At 41.9% G+C, this 16383-nt stretch overlaps 1 protein-coding gene across 1 annotated transcript; it reads right to left on the bottom strand.

Annotated features, from left to right (window-relative positions):
* Positions 1–725: 725 nt before the first annotated feature.
* On the bottom strand, positions 726–11398 carry LOC106589778 (extensin-3-like). The gene is made up of 5 exons (XM_045709990.1): positions 11319–11398; positions 2779–3078; positions 1690–2733; positions 1162–1458; positions 726–1017 (listed from the first exon to the last, which is right to left on the bottom strand). The coding sequence occupies exons 1-5, from the start codon at positions 11396–11398 to the stop codon at positions 726–728; spliced, it is 2013 nt and encodes a 670-aa protein (XP_045565946.1).
* Positions 11399–16383: the final 4985 nt, after the last annotated feature.

The following is a 16383-nucleotide window of genomic DNA, read 5'->3' as shown; positions in this document are numbered from 1 at the left end:
CAGTAGGTCAGGTCAGTGGAAAAACCAGCACACAGTTCCTGTGCTCATTGCACTGCACTTCAGCACCAAATTCATGATTCAAATATGAATCAAAACTGAAGTGACACCTGTGTCCAGTGGGAATATTAAGTCCTGGTAAGAATACATCTCATACCAGAATGTTCTTGGGTATTGCAAATGCTGAAACAAGAATAGAACTCTTGGTAGACTATTAGTGTAACCTCTCACAGAGCTTAATTTCACTCATAACAGTAATTGTCTTTTTGACATTGCGAGGTGGGAAAATCATTCAGCAATGTCAGGAAGACAAATCCATCCTTGCTGAACTGAACAAGAATATATTACCAATCAATTGAGCTTGGCCTCCCTTGTTGAATGTAATTTGTTAATTATTTCTCATAGCCAAGTTTCATGGAAGTCTCTAGATTATTACACTAGAAGTGCTCCATGAGGAACACAATTATTCCTCTCCGTTGGTGTTCTTGTCTCCTTCAAGAAAGAAAAATCCTGTCATATATTTCATTTAGGTGACGGGCAAATTGGTCATATTTTGAGAGTGAAAGGAAACTGCAGGGAGACTAGCAGCAATTATCATGTGACTGATTCATTATAAGAACATGGGAAAATATTAGGGAAGTATGTCCCCAGAGATGAACCTTACCAAACTCTAGGATTCTTCTTGGTCTGCATGATATAGTTCTTCTCAGTAGGTGGTGTTTAATGTTCTAGAACTTCTCAGTAGGTGGTGGTTTACTGTTCTGGAACCTCTCAGTAGGTGATGGATTACTGTTCTGGAACCTCTCAGTAGGTGGTGGTTTACTGTTCTGGAACCTCTCAGTAGGTGGTGGTTTACTGTTCTGGAACCTCTCAGTAGGTGGTGGTTTACTGTTCTGGAACCTCTCAGTAGGTGGTGGTTTACTGTTCTGGAACCTCTCAGTAGGTGGTGGCTTACTGTTCTGGAACCTCTCAGTAGGTGGTGGTTTACTGTTCTGGAACCTCTCAGTAGGTGGTGGTTTACTGTTCTAGAACCTCTCAGTAGGTGGTGGTTTACTGTTCTGGAACCTCTCAGTAGGTGGTGGCTTACTGTTCTGGAACCTCTCAGTAGGTGGTGGTTTACTGTTCTGGAACCTCTCAGTAGGTGGTGGTTTACTGTTCTAGAACCTCTCAGTAGGTGGTGGTTTACTGTTCTGGAACCTCTCAGTAGGTGGTGGCTTACTGTTCTGGAACCTCTCAGTAGGTGATGGATTACTGTTCTGGAACCTCTCAGTAGGTGGTGGTTCACTGTTCTGGAACCTCTCAGTAGGTGGTGGTTCACTGTTCTGGAACCTCTCAGTAGGTGGTGGTTTACTGTTCTGGAACCTCTCAGTAGGTGATGGATTACTGTTCTGGAACCTCTCAGTAGGTGGTGGTTTACTGTTCTGGAACCTCTCAGTAGGTGGTGGTTCACTGTTCTGGAACCTCTCAGTAGGTGGTGGTTTACTGTTCTAGAACCTCTCAGTAGGTGGTGGTTTACTGTTCTGGAACCTCTCAGTAGGTGGTGGCTTACTGTTCTGGAACCTCTCAGTAGGTGATGGATTACTGTTCTGGAACCTCTCAGTAGGTGGTGGTTCACTGTTCTGGAACCTCTCAGTAGGTGGTGGTTTACTGTTCTGGAACCTCTCAGTAGGTGGTGGTTTACTGTTCTAGAACCTCTCAGTAGGTGGTGGTTTACTGTTCTGGAACCTCTCAGTAGGTGGTGGTTTACTGTTCTGGAACCTCTCAGTAGGTGGTGGTTTACTGTTCTGGAACCTCTCAGTAGGTGGTGGTTTACTGTTCTGGAACCTCTCAGTAGGTGGTGGCTTACTGTTCTGGAACCTCTCAGTAGGTGATGGATTACTGTTCTGGAACCTCTCAGTAGGTGGTGGTTCACTGTTCTGGAACCTCTCAGTAGGTGGTGGTTCACTGTTCTGGAACCTCTCAGTAGGTGGTGGTTTACTGTTCTGGAACCTCTCAGTAGGTGATGGATTACTGTTCTGGAACCTCTCAGTAGGTGGTGGTTTACTGTTCTGGAACCTCTCAGTAGGTGGTGGTTCACTGTTCTGGAACCTCTCAGTAGGTGGTGGTTTACTGTTCTGGAACCTCTCAGTAGGTGGTGGTTTACTGTTCTGGAACCTCTCAGTAGGTGGTGGCTTACTGTTCTGGAACCTCTCAGTAGGTGGTGGTTTACTGTTCTGGAACCTCTCAGTAGGTGGTGGTTTACTGTTCTGGAACCTCTCAGTAGGTGGTGGTTTACTGTTCTGGAACCTCTCAGTAGGTGGTGGTTTACTGTTCTGGAACCTCTCAGTAGGTGGTGGTTTACTGTTCTGGAACCTCTCAGTAGGTGGTGGTTTACTGTTCTGGAACCTCTCAGTAGGTGGTGGTTTACTGTTCTGGAACCTCTCAGTAGGTGGTGGTTTACTGTTCTGGAACCTCTCAGTAGGTGGTGGCTTACTGTTCTGGAACCTCTCAGTAGGTGGTGGTTTACTGTTCTGGAACCTCTCAGTAGGTGGTGGTTTACTGTTCTGGAACCTCTCAGTAGGTGGTGGTTTACTGTTCTGGAACCTCTCAGTAGGTGGTGGTTTACTGTTCTGGAACCTCTCAGTAGGTGGTGGCTTACTGTTCTGGAACCTCTCAGTAGGTGGTGGTTTACTGTTCTGGAACCTCTCAGTAGGTGGTGGTTTACTGTTCTGGAACCTCTCAGTAGGTGGTGGTTTACTGTTCTAGAACCTCTCAGTAGGTGGTGGTTTACTGTTCTGGAACCTCTCAGTAGGTGGTGGTTTACTGTTCTGGAACCTCTCAGTAGGTGGTGGTTTACTGTTCTGGAACCTCTCAGTAGGTGGTGGTTTACTGTTCTGGAACCTCTCAGTAGGTGATGGATTACTGTTCTGGAACCTCTCAGTAGGTGGTGGTTTACTGTTCTGGAACCTCTCAGTAGGTGATGGATTACTGTTCTGGAACCTCTCAGTAGGTGGTGGCTTACTGTTCTGGAACCTCTCAGTAGGTGATGGATTACTGTTCTGGAACCTCTCAGTAGGTGGTGGTTTACTGTTCTGGAACCCACTGGCGTAGGAAGGAGAGGTACATAGAGAGGACTTTTGGCCTGATTCCACTATTTTAACAGCCGGTACAGAAGGGTTTGGAGGGCGTTGGCAACCTGCAACTAGGACATTGTATGGACTGGGATTATTTCAATAGCAAAGTGACTGTTGTAGAATACCCCAGGAGAGGAAATAGGGTCTGTCCAATAATCAGGCGGTCAACACGACATATTCCCTTTCACAGCCTATTAGCCTTTTGAAACCACTCAGGAATTTTGGCAGGGATATTACATTGAAGTCCGAGGACTGAGAACGGATGCTGGTGAGGAAAAAAAATGCTCATTAGAAAATGTCAGTTCTTCTGTTCTGTTTGCAGTTCCCACACATTTATCTTTTGTTCTTTCCGAAGAAAATGAGGTGCAGTGTTTTCACTGGAGACAAAGCAAAGCACATGCAGCTCCAGAGGTTGCCACATTGATAAGGTGAGGTCAATGTAAGCTGGTAATCGACTTCAACAGCTTATAGCACTAACCCCTCTGGGCATTTCTAGCCCAGAAACAAAGCACTGCAATGGAAGTAATAATCCAGTAATATGTGGACTGGGGCTGGGGACTGCCAATACCATGGCTGTTAATAGGAAAAAGGTTCTGAAGCAAAATAAGAATGTGAAAGTAGAATGTGGAGCGTTACAGTTTATTGACACTATGAATTATTGGACTTAATACATTTCCAAAATGCATGGGTATTACAGTACAAATTGAAATTTCCCCAAACAGCTTCCCCAATGTCATCAAGCCCAGTGTTAACTAGTCATTCCATGTTGTGAATGTAGAAACTACATAGTTGCTATGGTTCAATGCATTTTACTGGAGGTATCCAAACTGCTTGGACACCACAATGAATTACAAATTAAAGTAAAATTCCACCTAAAAACTTTTGGTATTTGTTTCATTCGTCCATTGTTTTGCATGGACTATGTGTGGTGTACTGTAAAAGCTTTGAAGCTCTATCTAAAAAATACAAATGGGAACATGTCAAGTAATTTCCCCACTAACTAAAGGTTCCTCTTCCAGATGAAACCTCAGATTTTCCGTTCGAAACATATGGCTGCTTTTGTGTCTTTACATACAATGGCAGCAGCCTTAGGCGATCTGAGGCTCAAATCTACAGCATGTGCTGCGGTGTGATTAGTGCATTAGTGCAACCAGTCTCTTGTCTCATGTAGTCATACATCAAAGAGAAGGCAGTTTCATGGTCCGTTCAAATGGACACGATCCCATTTGGAAATGGGTCAATCACTAATTAATAATGTCCTCATTGCCATGTTGATTGCCTATGGACAGGGTTTACAGATGATGCTAATGCAGCATATTTACTGTTACTGAAAGAAAGGAAATTACACTGCTCGCTACAGATGTAGGATTTTATTTTGAGACAGTTTGCTACAGCAGGAAAAGAATCCTGCAGAAACAGGAAATGTTTTTATTTTATGTTGATTATAATGAATGGAATTTTTTTGAAAGGGTTGATACATTTTTCACTAGGGCAAATCAAGTCTGGAATTTTAAAGTGGAAATTACAAACTTCAGAAGCCTTTTTAAACCTTGAATAGACTACACGTATGCATTTTCTGCTGTGCTCAGCAACAAAAGAGTGATCAACTTAAGACCTTACATCTGTTTATGTATGTGTGTGTGAAGTGAGACTGTCAGGCTGCAATTACCTCCATGGTTCAGTTGTAAAAATTTGCTGCTGGAGATGATTGTTATGCAGAAATTGTGAGCTCATCGCCTTATCATCTTCATTGCAATTGAGCTCCTGACACCGGCACTGAATGTTTCAACAAGGTTAGGCAAGTTAAGAATCTAACAAACAGATTCACAATAGAGTCCTTGCTAATGTGCCCATCTTGTCATCATAGATGTAGGCAACATACTTTCCCCCTGGCTAGTGTCCTGTTTTGAAAGGAGAAGACATCACTTTGATTCATTACAGTAAGACAACCTAGTATTTGACACTAGAGATATATATTACTGTAGTCACCTGTGTGATTTGACCAGTTTGTCAGTAAGCAATAGAACAACTGAATAAGTGAAAACGTCTTTGGAAGGGATGTTTCACACATCCGTCTTGGCATGACAGACTTGACTTGGATCAAATCCAACAATGGTGCATCTTTTCTTCAACTGTGAGGGTTGAAATATAAATCTCTCTATCGCAGATGTCTCTGTCTCGGAATCTAGTCTGTTACACCAAGGCCTGACTGGTGAGTTGCAATGTTAAAGAATTATAGTTGTTTAAACAAATTATTATTAATTAACTGGTTCCACAGCCGTTTTCAGTTTACTCAACTTTTTGGTTAAAGTGTTAACTGAACTAAAAATGTTTAGTTGGCCGATAACGGCATTCCGAGAAAAAAGAGAAGCAGGAAGATTGGTATGCTGTGAACAAAGAGATTATGACTTCAGATCCCAGGTGAGGACATGTTGAATAATAATTACTGTATAAATGCACATGCACGATGTAATTATGTGTCAAATATGAACACTACCATTTGGGGTCACTTAGAAATGTCCTTGTTTTTGAAAGAAAAGTACATTTCTTGTCCTTTTAAAATAACATCAAATTGATCAGAAATACAGTGTAGACATTGTTAATGTTATAAATGACTATTGTACCTGGAACGGCTGATTTTTTTATGGAATATCTATATAGGTGTACAGAGGCCCATTATCAGCAACCATCACTCCTGTGTTCCAATGGCATGTTGTGTCAGCTAATCCAAGTACAAACCTTATCAAAACATATAGGCCCATGGGCTAGGCTATATGAGGTGTGGGACTATGATTAGAAAAAGTAGAAACAGTTGCCTTATGCTGGGCATCATTCACAAGGAATAATATCTTTACATATACTAAATTACATACGTGTGAAATTTGTTTTGATTTGGAATGGACCATTATCATGCACCTGGCTCAAAACAGGGGCAGCGGAAAAAAATACATACCTTCTTAGAAATTAAATGGTTGGACGCTTTTCCCATGGTTCATTTTCATTCCAGCCAGGTAGGCTATACTCCTTTTGTAAAGAGAAGCAATGTGCTTAATATTAGGAAAGTTGAGAAATAAATATATTATGCCTATAGAAAGCTGATGGGATCCTCCTCTTTTTAATAGAGGCCATCACTCTGTTTTCTCACGCAATTTCATAGCCTATTGCGCAACATGAGCTCATGGGCTATCATGAAATGTTTGATTCGATTTTCGATAACATTCTGCATTGATATCAGAGTGGTTAGAGGGACAATATAGTGCTGAGTACCAGGCAGTTTGCAAGTTTGGTAGGCTACTAATTCCCATCAGCAGCATCAGAGCTTGGAGAAGCCTAATTACCGTGACTAAATGGTCATGTGGAATTTGACAGCTGTCATGACTCATGACCGTCGGTGCAGCGGTAATACAGTCACCTTAACAACCCTAGGTGCAGTGGCGGTTTTAGACTTTTTTTTATGCATGCCAGCAAAGCCACTACACAACACAACACATCACTAAACAATACATTAATTGGACTATAACGGTGACAAATGGTTCCCACAAACTATTAGGGCCTACATAAAGCTGTCCCAACAGCAGAGTCCCAACATCTTACCACTGTTACACCTAGCTATCAGCAGAGCCTTGTCTGGCAGCGAAACAGTTCAGTCAGCCTCATTTACTGACATTAAAAAAACATAGCTGGTATGGCTGACTTGCTTAAACGTGTGGTTTCTACTGACAGTTGAGATGTACAAAATATAGCATAAGGGGACGACAAGCAAATATGAGGCAATCCATAGTTTTGATTAACATATTAATGAGCGAGCTAGGATGGAAGTAGTCAATATAACTATTTGTTCAGCCCTTTTTTAAATTTACAGCGACAGAATTCAGAACATGGGCCGTTCTTACAGTGTTCTCCTTGTACACCAAGTCAGAACCATAGGATAAATAAAGGGGGCATATAAGCAGACAATGAAAGCTCTTACAATGTTTGATGATGATATTTCTCTAAAACAGGCTGTAGGCCACATGTGGACAAGGGACCAAATTATTAGGGTGAGGCACATGGGCTACTAACAGCTTACTAAACAACATACACTTAGTATTACTTTCTTAGCTATAGTATAGATATCTCCCTGGCATATTACATCATGTATTATTTTAGTTCATCTTTATTTAACTAGGCAAGTCAGTTAAGAACAAATTCTTATTAACAATGACGGCCTACCCCGGCCAAACCCTAACGACGCTGGGCCAATTGTGCACCACCCTATGGGACTCCCAATCACAGCCGGTTGTGATACAGCCTGGAATCAAACCAGGGTCTGTAGTGACGCCTCTAACACTGAGATGCAGTGCCTTAGACCGCTGTGCCACTCGGGAGGAGAACATAGGCAGCAGCATACAAGACATTTTTGGACTCACCTTGTTGCGTTGTGCTCACTTGAACAGGAAGTTGGTGCGGCGGTCCTTTGTGGGCTAATTTTGTCATCAAAACTGTCATTCTCTGGATTTATGGTGCTTTCAAGATACCTGGGAACTTGGGAAAAAACAAGGTTGAATCATGACGTTAGAGATCTTCAGGTCGGAGCTCTAGAAAGAGGCCAGAGTTTCCGGCGTGGAATCTCGAGTTGGATGGCCGTTCAAAACATATTTTCCCAGTTAGAGCTCATTTTTTTCCGAGTTCCCAGTTGTCTTGAATTCACTGATGTCTGAGATTTCCCAGTTACGAGTTTCCAGTTGTTTTGAAAGCGGCTGAAGTCATGCTGGATTGACAGAATGGTGAATGTTGAATGTTTATCCGTATAAGCTTGGAAAAGAAACCGTTAAACCCAGACTTGGAATACACATCCACTCCACTGAACAGCAGAGTAGTGATTGCTTTTCAATGCTTGCAGTAAGACACTGATTCCTTCCAAACCACTCATTGTTGAATTTGCAATTTTCAACTTGTTGGGTAATGTTTATGTCCAAAGGCCGATGAGCACCAATACATTTTATCGATAATTTCTCCTCATATGACAAGGATTGAAAAGGATTTGCCAGTAGATTGTTGACTTGATTCATGATGATGACTGCTAGCTTGCTAGCTAAGATTTTGAAGGTATGATGTTGACATGATCAGTCCAATCAAAGCTACTGTAGATATAACGTGATTTTATGTCTTTTTATATGTGGCCAATGACCTTGAGGCTTCTTGGATGGGCACTTTGAATGTAACTCTATGGCAGCACCCAAGGGGCTTGAATTTTTGAGATCTCCCCGTAGATTTTTTGGTGATGTAGTGTACAGTGATGAGTGACAGAACACAGAGCCAATCACGGTGCAACTAGAGAACATTACCAACCCCTATGCTCCGTATTTTATCCTGACTGCCCCACCACCACAGAAAGCACTGAGCTAGGCTGAAACGCCTGCATTTTAGAGCTGCCTTACTTAACAAAGCAAAAAAGAGACCATGTTTGTATGCGTCTTTATTAACTCAATTATATACTGTATAATTTTTTTTGCATTGTTTGCGAACTGGTATGTGACAGGTATTAACGCCAAAATAACATGTATAACAGGCAAAAAAACAAAAAAAAACTGTTACGGCTCAAGGAGTGACCTGAATGACGGGTCGCCACTGCCTAGGTGTAACAACCTGATCAGTTTTGGGATTTTACAGCTCCAACCAGTTACACTTCCGACACGCCTAAACAAAAGCAATGATAAGCTATGCGTTTGTCAGCTTCCGTGGGTTACTGCTGATCTGATTGAATCCTGGCCCTAGTCATAATTTAGTACAATAACAAGTTGCTGAAGTGCACCCTGTAGAATTGGAAATGTCTTTATTGCTTGCTGCATTGTACACCATCAGCAGTCGGCTCAATAACTGCCTTGCACAGCGTTTGTAGCTACTGTATCTGAGGCTAGTTCTTCTTGTCTTTTGCTCTCCTTGTGGAATAATTCAGTTGAAACCATGTCTTAATTTATGGATAAATTGCGGAATGTGAGCTAAGGGTGACTGGAGTGGTGCTGTGGTGGGCAGCAGAGCATGGGATGTCAACAGGGCATATGAGAGGGAATCCATAATGATGACCAGCTGGTGAGAGCCGTGGTGAATCTCATTAAATAAATATTCTCCCTGCTCAGATGTGCCTCCATGGTGTAACGACTTGTGGAAGGAACCACGTGGAGATTTACACACTTATAATATCCCTCTGTCGATTAGGAGTAACTGTGTTGAACAGCTTTTTGTTTCAAGGTATGTGGTTGATATTCTGCATTTAGGCTGCATTTGTTGGTTTGAGATATACTGTACTTTGTCGTTTCAGGAAAGTAATCCTAATGTGAGACTGCAAAGGTGGATGTACCATCTGAAACGTAGCTTGTTTTGAGCTCCTCTTGTCTGTGGGGTGAAACGGTATCGTGCTCAGCAACCTCCTCTGACATTCATACTGTATTTCTGTTCACCGGCGGACGTGATAGCCCATCAGTTCATTGATCTTTTGTGACCTATTCAATCCTATTCACATCAGAAGTGTGAATGAGAGGCCTGGCTCATGAGTAATATGACAACATCATGCTCTGGTGAGCACCAGTTAAATGTACATGATAATACATACTGTTGGGTTTCTAATAAAGGTTTTAACATTTAGCAGACACTCTCATCCAGAGCAACTTACGGGCGCAATTAGGGTTAAGTGCCTTGCTCAAGGACACATCTACATGTTTTTTACCTAGTCAGCTCGGGGATTCGAACCAGAAACCTTTCAGTTACTGGTCTTAACCACTAGGCTACCTGCTGCCCATTCACATTTCCTGTAGTCTACCCAGGTTGTGGTAGAACATCCATATACAAACTCTGCCAACAATACGAGTTGATTTCACACATATTTTTCTGTTGCTGAACATTACTTCGGGCTGGAGTCTATCTCTATAAGAGCGTGTATTTTTAGGATTCATTATATCTGTACCTGTGGCCAGCTGGTGTGAACATCACTGAGCCGTGTTTTGACCTGGTGTGTTCGAGATGGAAGGTGCGGCGGGCTGAAAAAGAGACTGCCCAGGGGAAATACAGCAAGGGCCATCTTGGCAAATGATGCAAGGCTGAGCTGGGTTGTCAGTTTGGGGATGGTGGTACGGAGGTGAAAACCAAAATCACCCAATTATCCCAGAAATTGAAAGATAAACCAAGCCTTCACATGGCCTACTGCAGGGATCTTCAACTAGATTCAGCCGCTGGACAATTTTTTCTTGAGTGGATGGTCAGGGGGCCAGAACATAATTACAAATCATTCGTAGACTGCAAATTGACAGCAAGAAGCCCAGACAGATATATTTGACTAAAACATAATATTTCAAACGTCTACATTTGTATGCGATCTCACATATCTCTCTAATATTTGTGGGAATACTTTGGAACATATTTCCAAAATTCAAATCACTTGGAGCTGATTTGCAGGTTTTTTTTACACTTGTTTATGTCCAACAATGAAAAAAGTTGCTCAGAAAACTTGGGGGGCCAAATAAAATCACCTACAGGCAATATTTGGCCCATGGGCCGCCAGTTGGTGAACCCTGTTCTACTGTATGTTATACAGTATGCTTATTGTACTTGAAAGCACAGCTGTTGTGCTATACTCACTCTATTATGCACTGCCTTAAAAATGTGACCTAAATGTGACCAAAATTATAGACACATTTTTTTTCTTCTGCAATTGCTTTATGTAGATTTCCATAAGTAATACAAGCCTATGTTTTTAGACTACATGAATGTGTTGAGATCACCTCAGAAGAATCCTATTGAGAAGTTTCCTCATTTGACCTGGCTGTATACTGTAATAGCACAAATAGCCCACATGTCAACACTCAGTATCAATCAGTTCTGTGAAATATAGACCTGGTGAGCTGGAGAAGGGCAAGACCTGTGCAGAAGGTAACCTTCATCTGATGCACAGAGCCAGAGTAGCACAGAACTTCTTTTGAGCTGTCAGCTCACCTTGTAACACCCCAACATTATGTCACCCGTGCCTGGATCCCAGCCAGCCATCGAGAAGAGACGAAAAGTCATCAAAACATGTCAAGTACTCCGCATACTCCGCATACTCTGCAAACTCGCTTCATTACAAATTCTACATTGGGGAAGCGCTTTTTCAACTGGTGATGATCAGCGCTCCCTTCCATTCTGGCTCATCAAGCGTGAGCAACTGTTTAAACAAAGCTGGGTTTGCTCAGGTACCTGTCTCTGCCAGGCAGGGGGAATTCACTGCTGCTCTGTGTTTCAACTGCCGCCCTGCACTGTTTTGCATCATTGAACATTTCTTCTGGATATCTGCCTGCTCTCTGACCCACTTTCTCTCTGCATTTTCAATATTTAGATCAAGAGATATAAAGGCAGGTAAAATGTAGAGTCGGAGTGAATCAGCTTTTATTGAGGGAACATATCAATATCAAATAAAAGTCTAAATTATGAATGTCTTTATGGGAGATGTCCACAGTTGGCAGTTCATGGGGCGAATCTCTCCTTATAAAATGTGTAACCTAAGTGAAATGGGATTCTGTTACGCAATTAGAATCCAGATCCTTATTATAGTTGTACACGTTGAATAGCATCAGTTTTCCTTATCCACAATTCATGGTACTATTTCAAGGCTCACGTGGTAATCTTCATAAAAAATATATAGTCCTTGGCAAGGTTAAATACTGTAATCAGAAGACATTGAAATAAACAGTCCGAATGATTTGTTCTGCTTGCATCAGGAGAGGGAAAATGTTGTTATAGTACTATAGTACAGAACATGTCAAAACCCCAACGTGCCAGCTGTACCTTCACTCCCTGTGCTGCTTGTTTTAAAGCTGAGGGTAGAACGACCATGTGTTTAATGTATTGATACCATTCCACCCATTCCGTACAGCCATTACCACCAGCCCGTTCTCCCCAATTAAGGTGCCACCAACCTCCTGTGGTCCAACCCCTTCAAATGTAAAAAAAAAAAAATTGACTTATTTGAGAAGTTGTGGGTGGGGGAAATTGCACATAAATATTCATTTTTGGGGTGGGTAAACGTAGTTGTACGTGATCCCAACACTTTCTCACTAAAGCATATTTACCAGAAGTCCACTGGCACGCTCTGATAATAAAATAATGTGTATCACGAGAAAATACAGCTCTGGACAGTTAGTTTAGAGTGGTAAGGCTCCAAATTCCTTTTATCTGTTGCGGTGTACTGTATGTTCAAATCCCCCATGGGGCGCAAAAAAATCTTTGAAATGTGGACTCACATTTATTGTGGTATTGTGTTGTGAAGAAAAGTGCAATCATCACCTTGAAAATGAAATCCAAACCGCATTGCAGTGTTTACAAAATCGTTTTTTTGCCCAATGGTCAAATTCACTCACAGATTGGTTTTGGGTACTGTATAAAACTCTACTACTAATACCAGGGTGACCACTCTCTCAGATATGCTTTCACTTTTCACAATTAGAATTGTGTGAGCAGGGGATGAATATTGTAAATAAAGATAACTGCCTCATGTGGGATCAGAACTCACAACCATGGAACTATTAGCCAACCGCTTTAGCAGCAGGCTGCACCACCAATCAGTTATAGTAGATGGGGAAAACATAATAAAAAAATTCATGACCACCATTGTCATCTATTTCTTAGTTACAATGGATGTAGCTACAAATATACATGTATAATCCTCATAGCCTACATGTTTATTTTCTTTGTAAAAACATACATTTGTATGAAACGGTAAGCCAAAAATGTGAATTTGGTCATATGCGGAAATGTGCCTTACTGCCTTTTTTATTTTGTGTAACGTCAGTAGTCTAGTCAAGGAGGCATCATGCAAAATATATTGGTACATCCCACTTACCAAGACCATTGCCAAATAAGGCGTGCTGTCACATGCTTCATAGTAACCCTTGAGGTGGTTCCACCCAGCACATAGAAGGGAGTGGATTTATATCGAACCCCTCCCTTGAAATTATGTAGAGCAGTGTTCACCAACCGATCAATCACAGTCGCTCTTCAAGGCATTTCTAGTCGATCACCAAACATTTCTGTAGAAAATCCAACGATAAAGTCTGTGATAAAGGCTTGCGTTCCTTTTTTTATTTGTGTTGCGCTGTTGGCGGTAGGTGCACTTGATTCAGAAGCCCTGTACACCGGGTAGGCAGATGGTTCAAAATGGGAACATTTTCATTTGTCTGAAAAGACAAATCCACCGACCAGGCAGACTGGGAGACCTGTAGCTAAATGGAGTATGCCTACTGCGCTGGCCAATCGGATAGCTCAAATCACCATGCCTACAGCTTCCACGACCCCAGCCACAGCAAAGTTTGATAACTTTTAAAACCTTGACCAGAGAGGGATTGTCAAAGAATACAGCGAAGAGCTGCTGTTTTTATGAGGGAGTTTCTATTCAACACTGTTTTTATTCAGCACCGTCAACACTGTTTTTTTCAGTACTGTTAACACTGTTTTTATTCAGCACCGTCAACACTGTTTTTTTCAGTACTGTTAATTAACACTGTTTTTTTCAGTACTGTTAACACTGGTTTTTTTTCAGTACTGTTAACACTGTTTTTATTTAGCACTGTCAACACTTTTTATTCAACACTGATTCTATTCAACACTATTACAAAATATAAAACACACTTCTCCCTACCTCCACTCACGCTGCAGCTGCATTGAAGGAGTAGCCAAGTGTATTGATAGCCCTGCGTTTTTATTATTATTAGCAGCTCATCGTGTCTATTTTAATATCAAGGAATATTTCACATTTTCTTGTCATAGGAACAACATCGTCAGTCTCATAGGAGGAAAGGAAGGAGAGAGCAGGGACCGTGAGAGGCGGACCCTCTGCTGCTCTCTCCCTCCCTTCGCTGAGACTAATGCTGTGTTCAAAACAACTGGGAACTTGGGAAAAAAACGAGACCCGACTGGGAAAAATATTTTTTAACGGTCATCCAATTTGGAATTCCCGAGTTCCCAGCATTACCATTAATCAGATGCAGATACAGATAAGTCCAGTAAAATAAAAAGGTAATTATTTAAATTTATGCTCAGCTGTGCCTTGCAAGTGCTACAACAACTGATCTATTTTGTTATCAAAGCTCGAGTTTTGAAATATATGGTCTGAGAGGAACAATATTGGCAGGCCAGGCATATAGCCAATATGCTGTGATAATGTATTAGGCCTACTTCACAAACCTCATTTGTATTAGATTAATGTTACATTTTTAAGTCATGTTTAAAAACAAAACCTGAGCGTTAGATCTCGGCTTGCTTTTTGACTGTGAAAGTGATCTTGACTCAGAAAAGGTTGGTGACCTCTACATCATGATTTCAATGGTAGTTGAACCGCTAGGGGCCAAAAGAGCTAGATTTACTACCAAACTGTGAAAATGAAGACCATAAATGATGTGTTTCATTATAACTAAGCCTAAAACATCTGTTTTAAATTTTTTCATGAAAGTTACTCTTTTAATCATGGCTTAGCATATGCAGATGTCCAGACGGCATCATTCATTATCCCAAACACCCCCCAACCTTAGAGAGCAGTCTGAGGAATGTGCCATACTGTAGCTGGCCACTGTCGTTTGCTCATTTTTGACTTTCTTGACAGGCCTCTACAGCAATGTGCCTGTGACATCTGGCCTGGGTGCCAGCGGTAGGCCCCGACTTTCTTAATGAATTAACACGCTCATGTTGGCACTACCAAGCACATCATTTATTAGCAGACCTGGCTGGAACATACCCAGGGGGCACTCTATTTGTTTATGACAACAGGCTCCAGGTGACAATACCTCTTAGCCTGTCCGGGATTCAAGGTCGCAGTGCTGTGCTGCTGTTTGGTAAAAAGCAGGACAATATATTGCATTTTTTTGTTGTTGCATATAGTTGCCAAGAGTGAGTTGCCAATTAAGAGGCCATGTCAACGGTATTTGTCAACGGTATTTGTCAACGGTATTTGAACAATGAGGATATCAGTTTCAACAATAATACATACTGTATAACAAAACCAATTGCTCCTTGCAAATAAACATACAGAGGCAAATTCTGTAGGATAAAAAGTGATTTTAATGTAAATACACTAACATTTGCTGAATTATACATTTTGACCTATTGTGTTGATATCTGCCTTGAAATCGAACAATGGCACAGCACACTTTTAACTGCACAGTTTTAGTTTACCTACGAACTTCATTACATACGAACGTCATCACATACGAACCTCATCACATACAATGTCAGCATTTAAGTGAAAGCAAATGTAGAATTTATTTGTCCTGTTTGTCCCCTCGTTCAACACAGTAGAATGGCAGCAGAGGAAATACAATACAGAAACAGCACGTATACTTCACTGCCTGTAGTGAGGGAAAATAGAAAGAAAGAAATATCTCAGGTCGAGCTACAGTTGAGTAAACATCTATTAGTTCTGCATACCCGTAATACATTTTTGGGGGCTTTTGTGTAGAAAATGAAATTATAGACAGGATGCTTTAGAAACAGAGAAAATAAGTGACATATATAATTAGCACATACAAATAAAGCCTCCTCACTTCTTTTTGGCAGATGACACTCTTGTCCTTGTTGTGCTTCAACATGGGCCTTAAAGTTATCTGTTGAGCATCATGGCTGGTACGTCTCCCTCCAGTCCCTACAGTATTCCCTTCAACCATATGTCTCTACAACCCCTGGCTACTCTCTGTCAATGTGGGTTTGACATCAAGGGTGCAGTCCGCCTGTGGGTGAGGGGCAGTGGGGATGTGTGGCTGTGCTTTCCACTGGGTACAATAGCATGTCTATAGCAATGATCTGCTCTCTGGGATGGAAAAGGTAGGAGAGGTGATACTGGTGAAACCCTGGTGAACTGAGAAAACCCCGGAGAACTGAGAAAACCCTGGAGAACTGAGAAAACCCCGGAGAACTGAGAAAACCCCGGAGAACTGAGAAAACCCCGGAGAACTGAGAAAACCCCGGAGAACTGAGAAAACCCCGGAGAACTGAGAAAACCCAGGTGAACTGAGAAAATCCTGGAGAACTGAGAAAACCCCGGAGAACTGAGAAAACCCCGGAGAACTGAGAAAACCCCGGAGAACTGAGAAAACCCCGGAGAACTGAGAAAACCCCGGAGAACTGAGAAAACCCCGGAGAACTGAGAAAACCCCGGAGAACTGAGAAAACCCCGGTGAACTGAGAAAACCCCGGAGAACTGAGAAAACCCCGGAGAACTGAGAAAACCCCGGAGAACTGAGAAAACCACGGAGAACTGAGAAAACCCCGGAGAACT

The sequence above is a fragment of the Salmo salar genome, chromosome ssa28 (genome assembly GCF_905237065.1).
Source record: "Salmo salar chromosome ssa28, Ssal_v3.1, whole genome shotgun sequence".
Taxonomy (NCBI): Eukaryota; Metazoa; Chordata; class Actinopteri; order Salmoniformes; family Salmonidae; genus Salmo; species Salmo salar.
Note: the sequence above shows the minus strand (reverse complement) of the source record. Positions and strands in the feature narration are given on the sequence as shown.

Excerpts from the sequence above, each read along its gene's own strand:
- LOC106589778 (XM_045709990.1), bottom strand. The coding sequence starts at position 11,398 with ATGTTCAATGATGCAAAACAGTGCAGGGCGGCAGTTGAAACACAGAGC. Across the intron at positions 2,734-2,778 it reads AAACCACCACCTACTGAGAG|TAAACCACCACCTACTGAGA; the intron begins GTTCCAGAACAG and ends GTTCTAGAACAG. Across the intron at positions 1,459-1,689 it reads AAACCACCACCTACTGAGAG|GTTCCAGAACAGTGAACCAC; the intron begins GTTCTAGAACAG and ends ACCTACTGAGAG.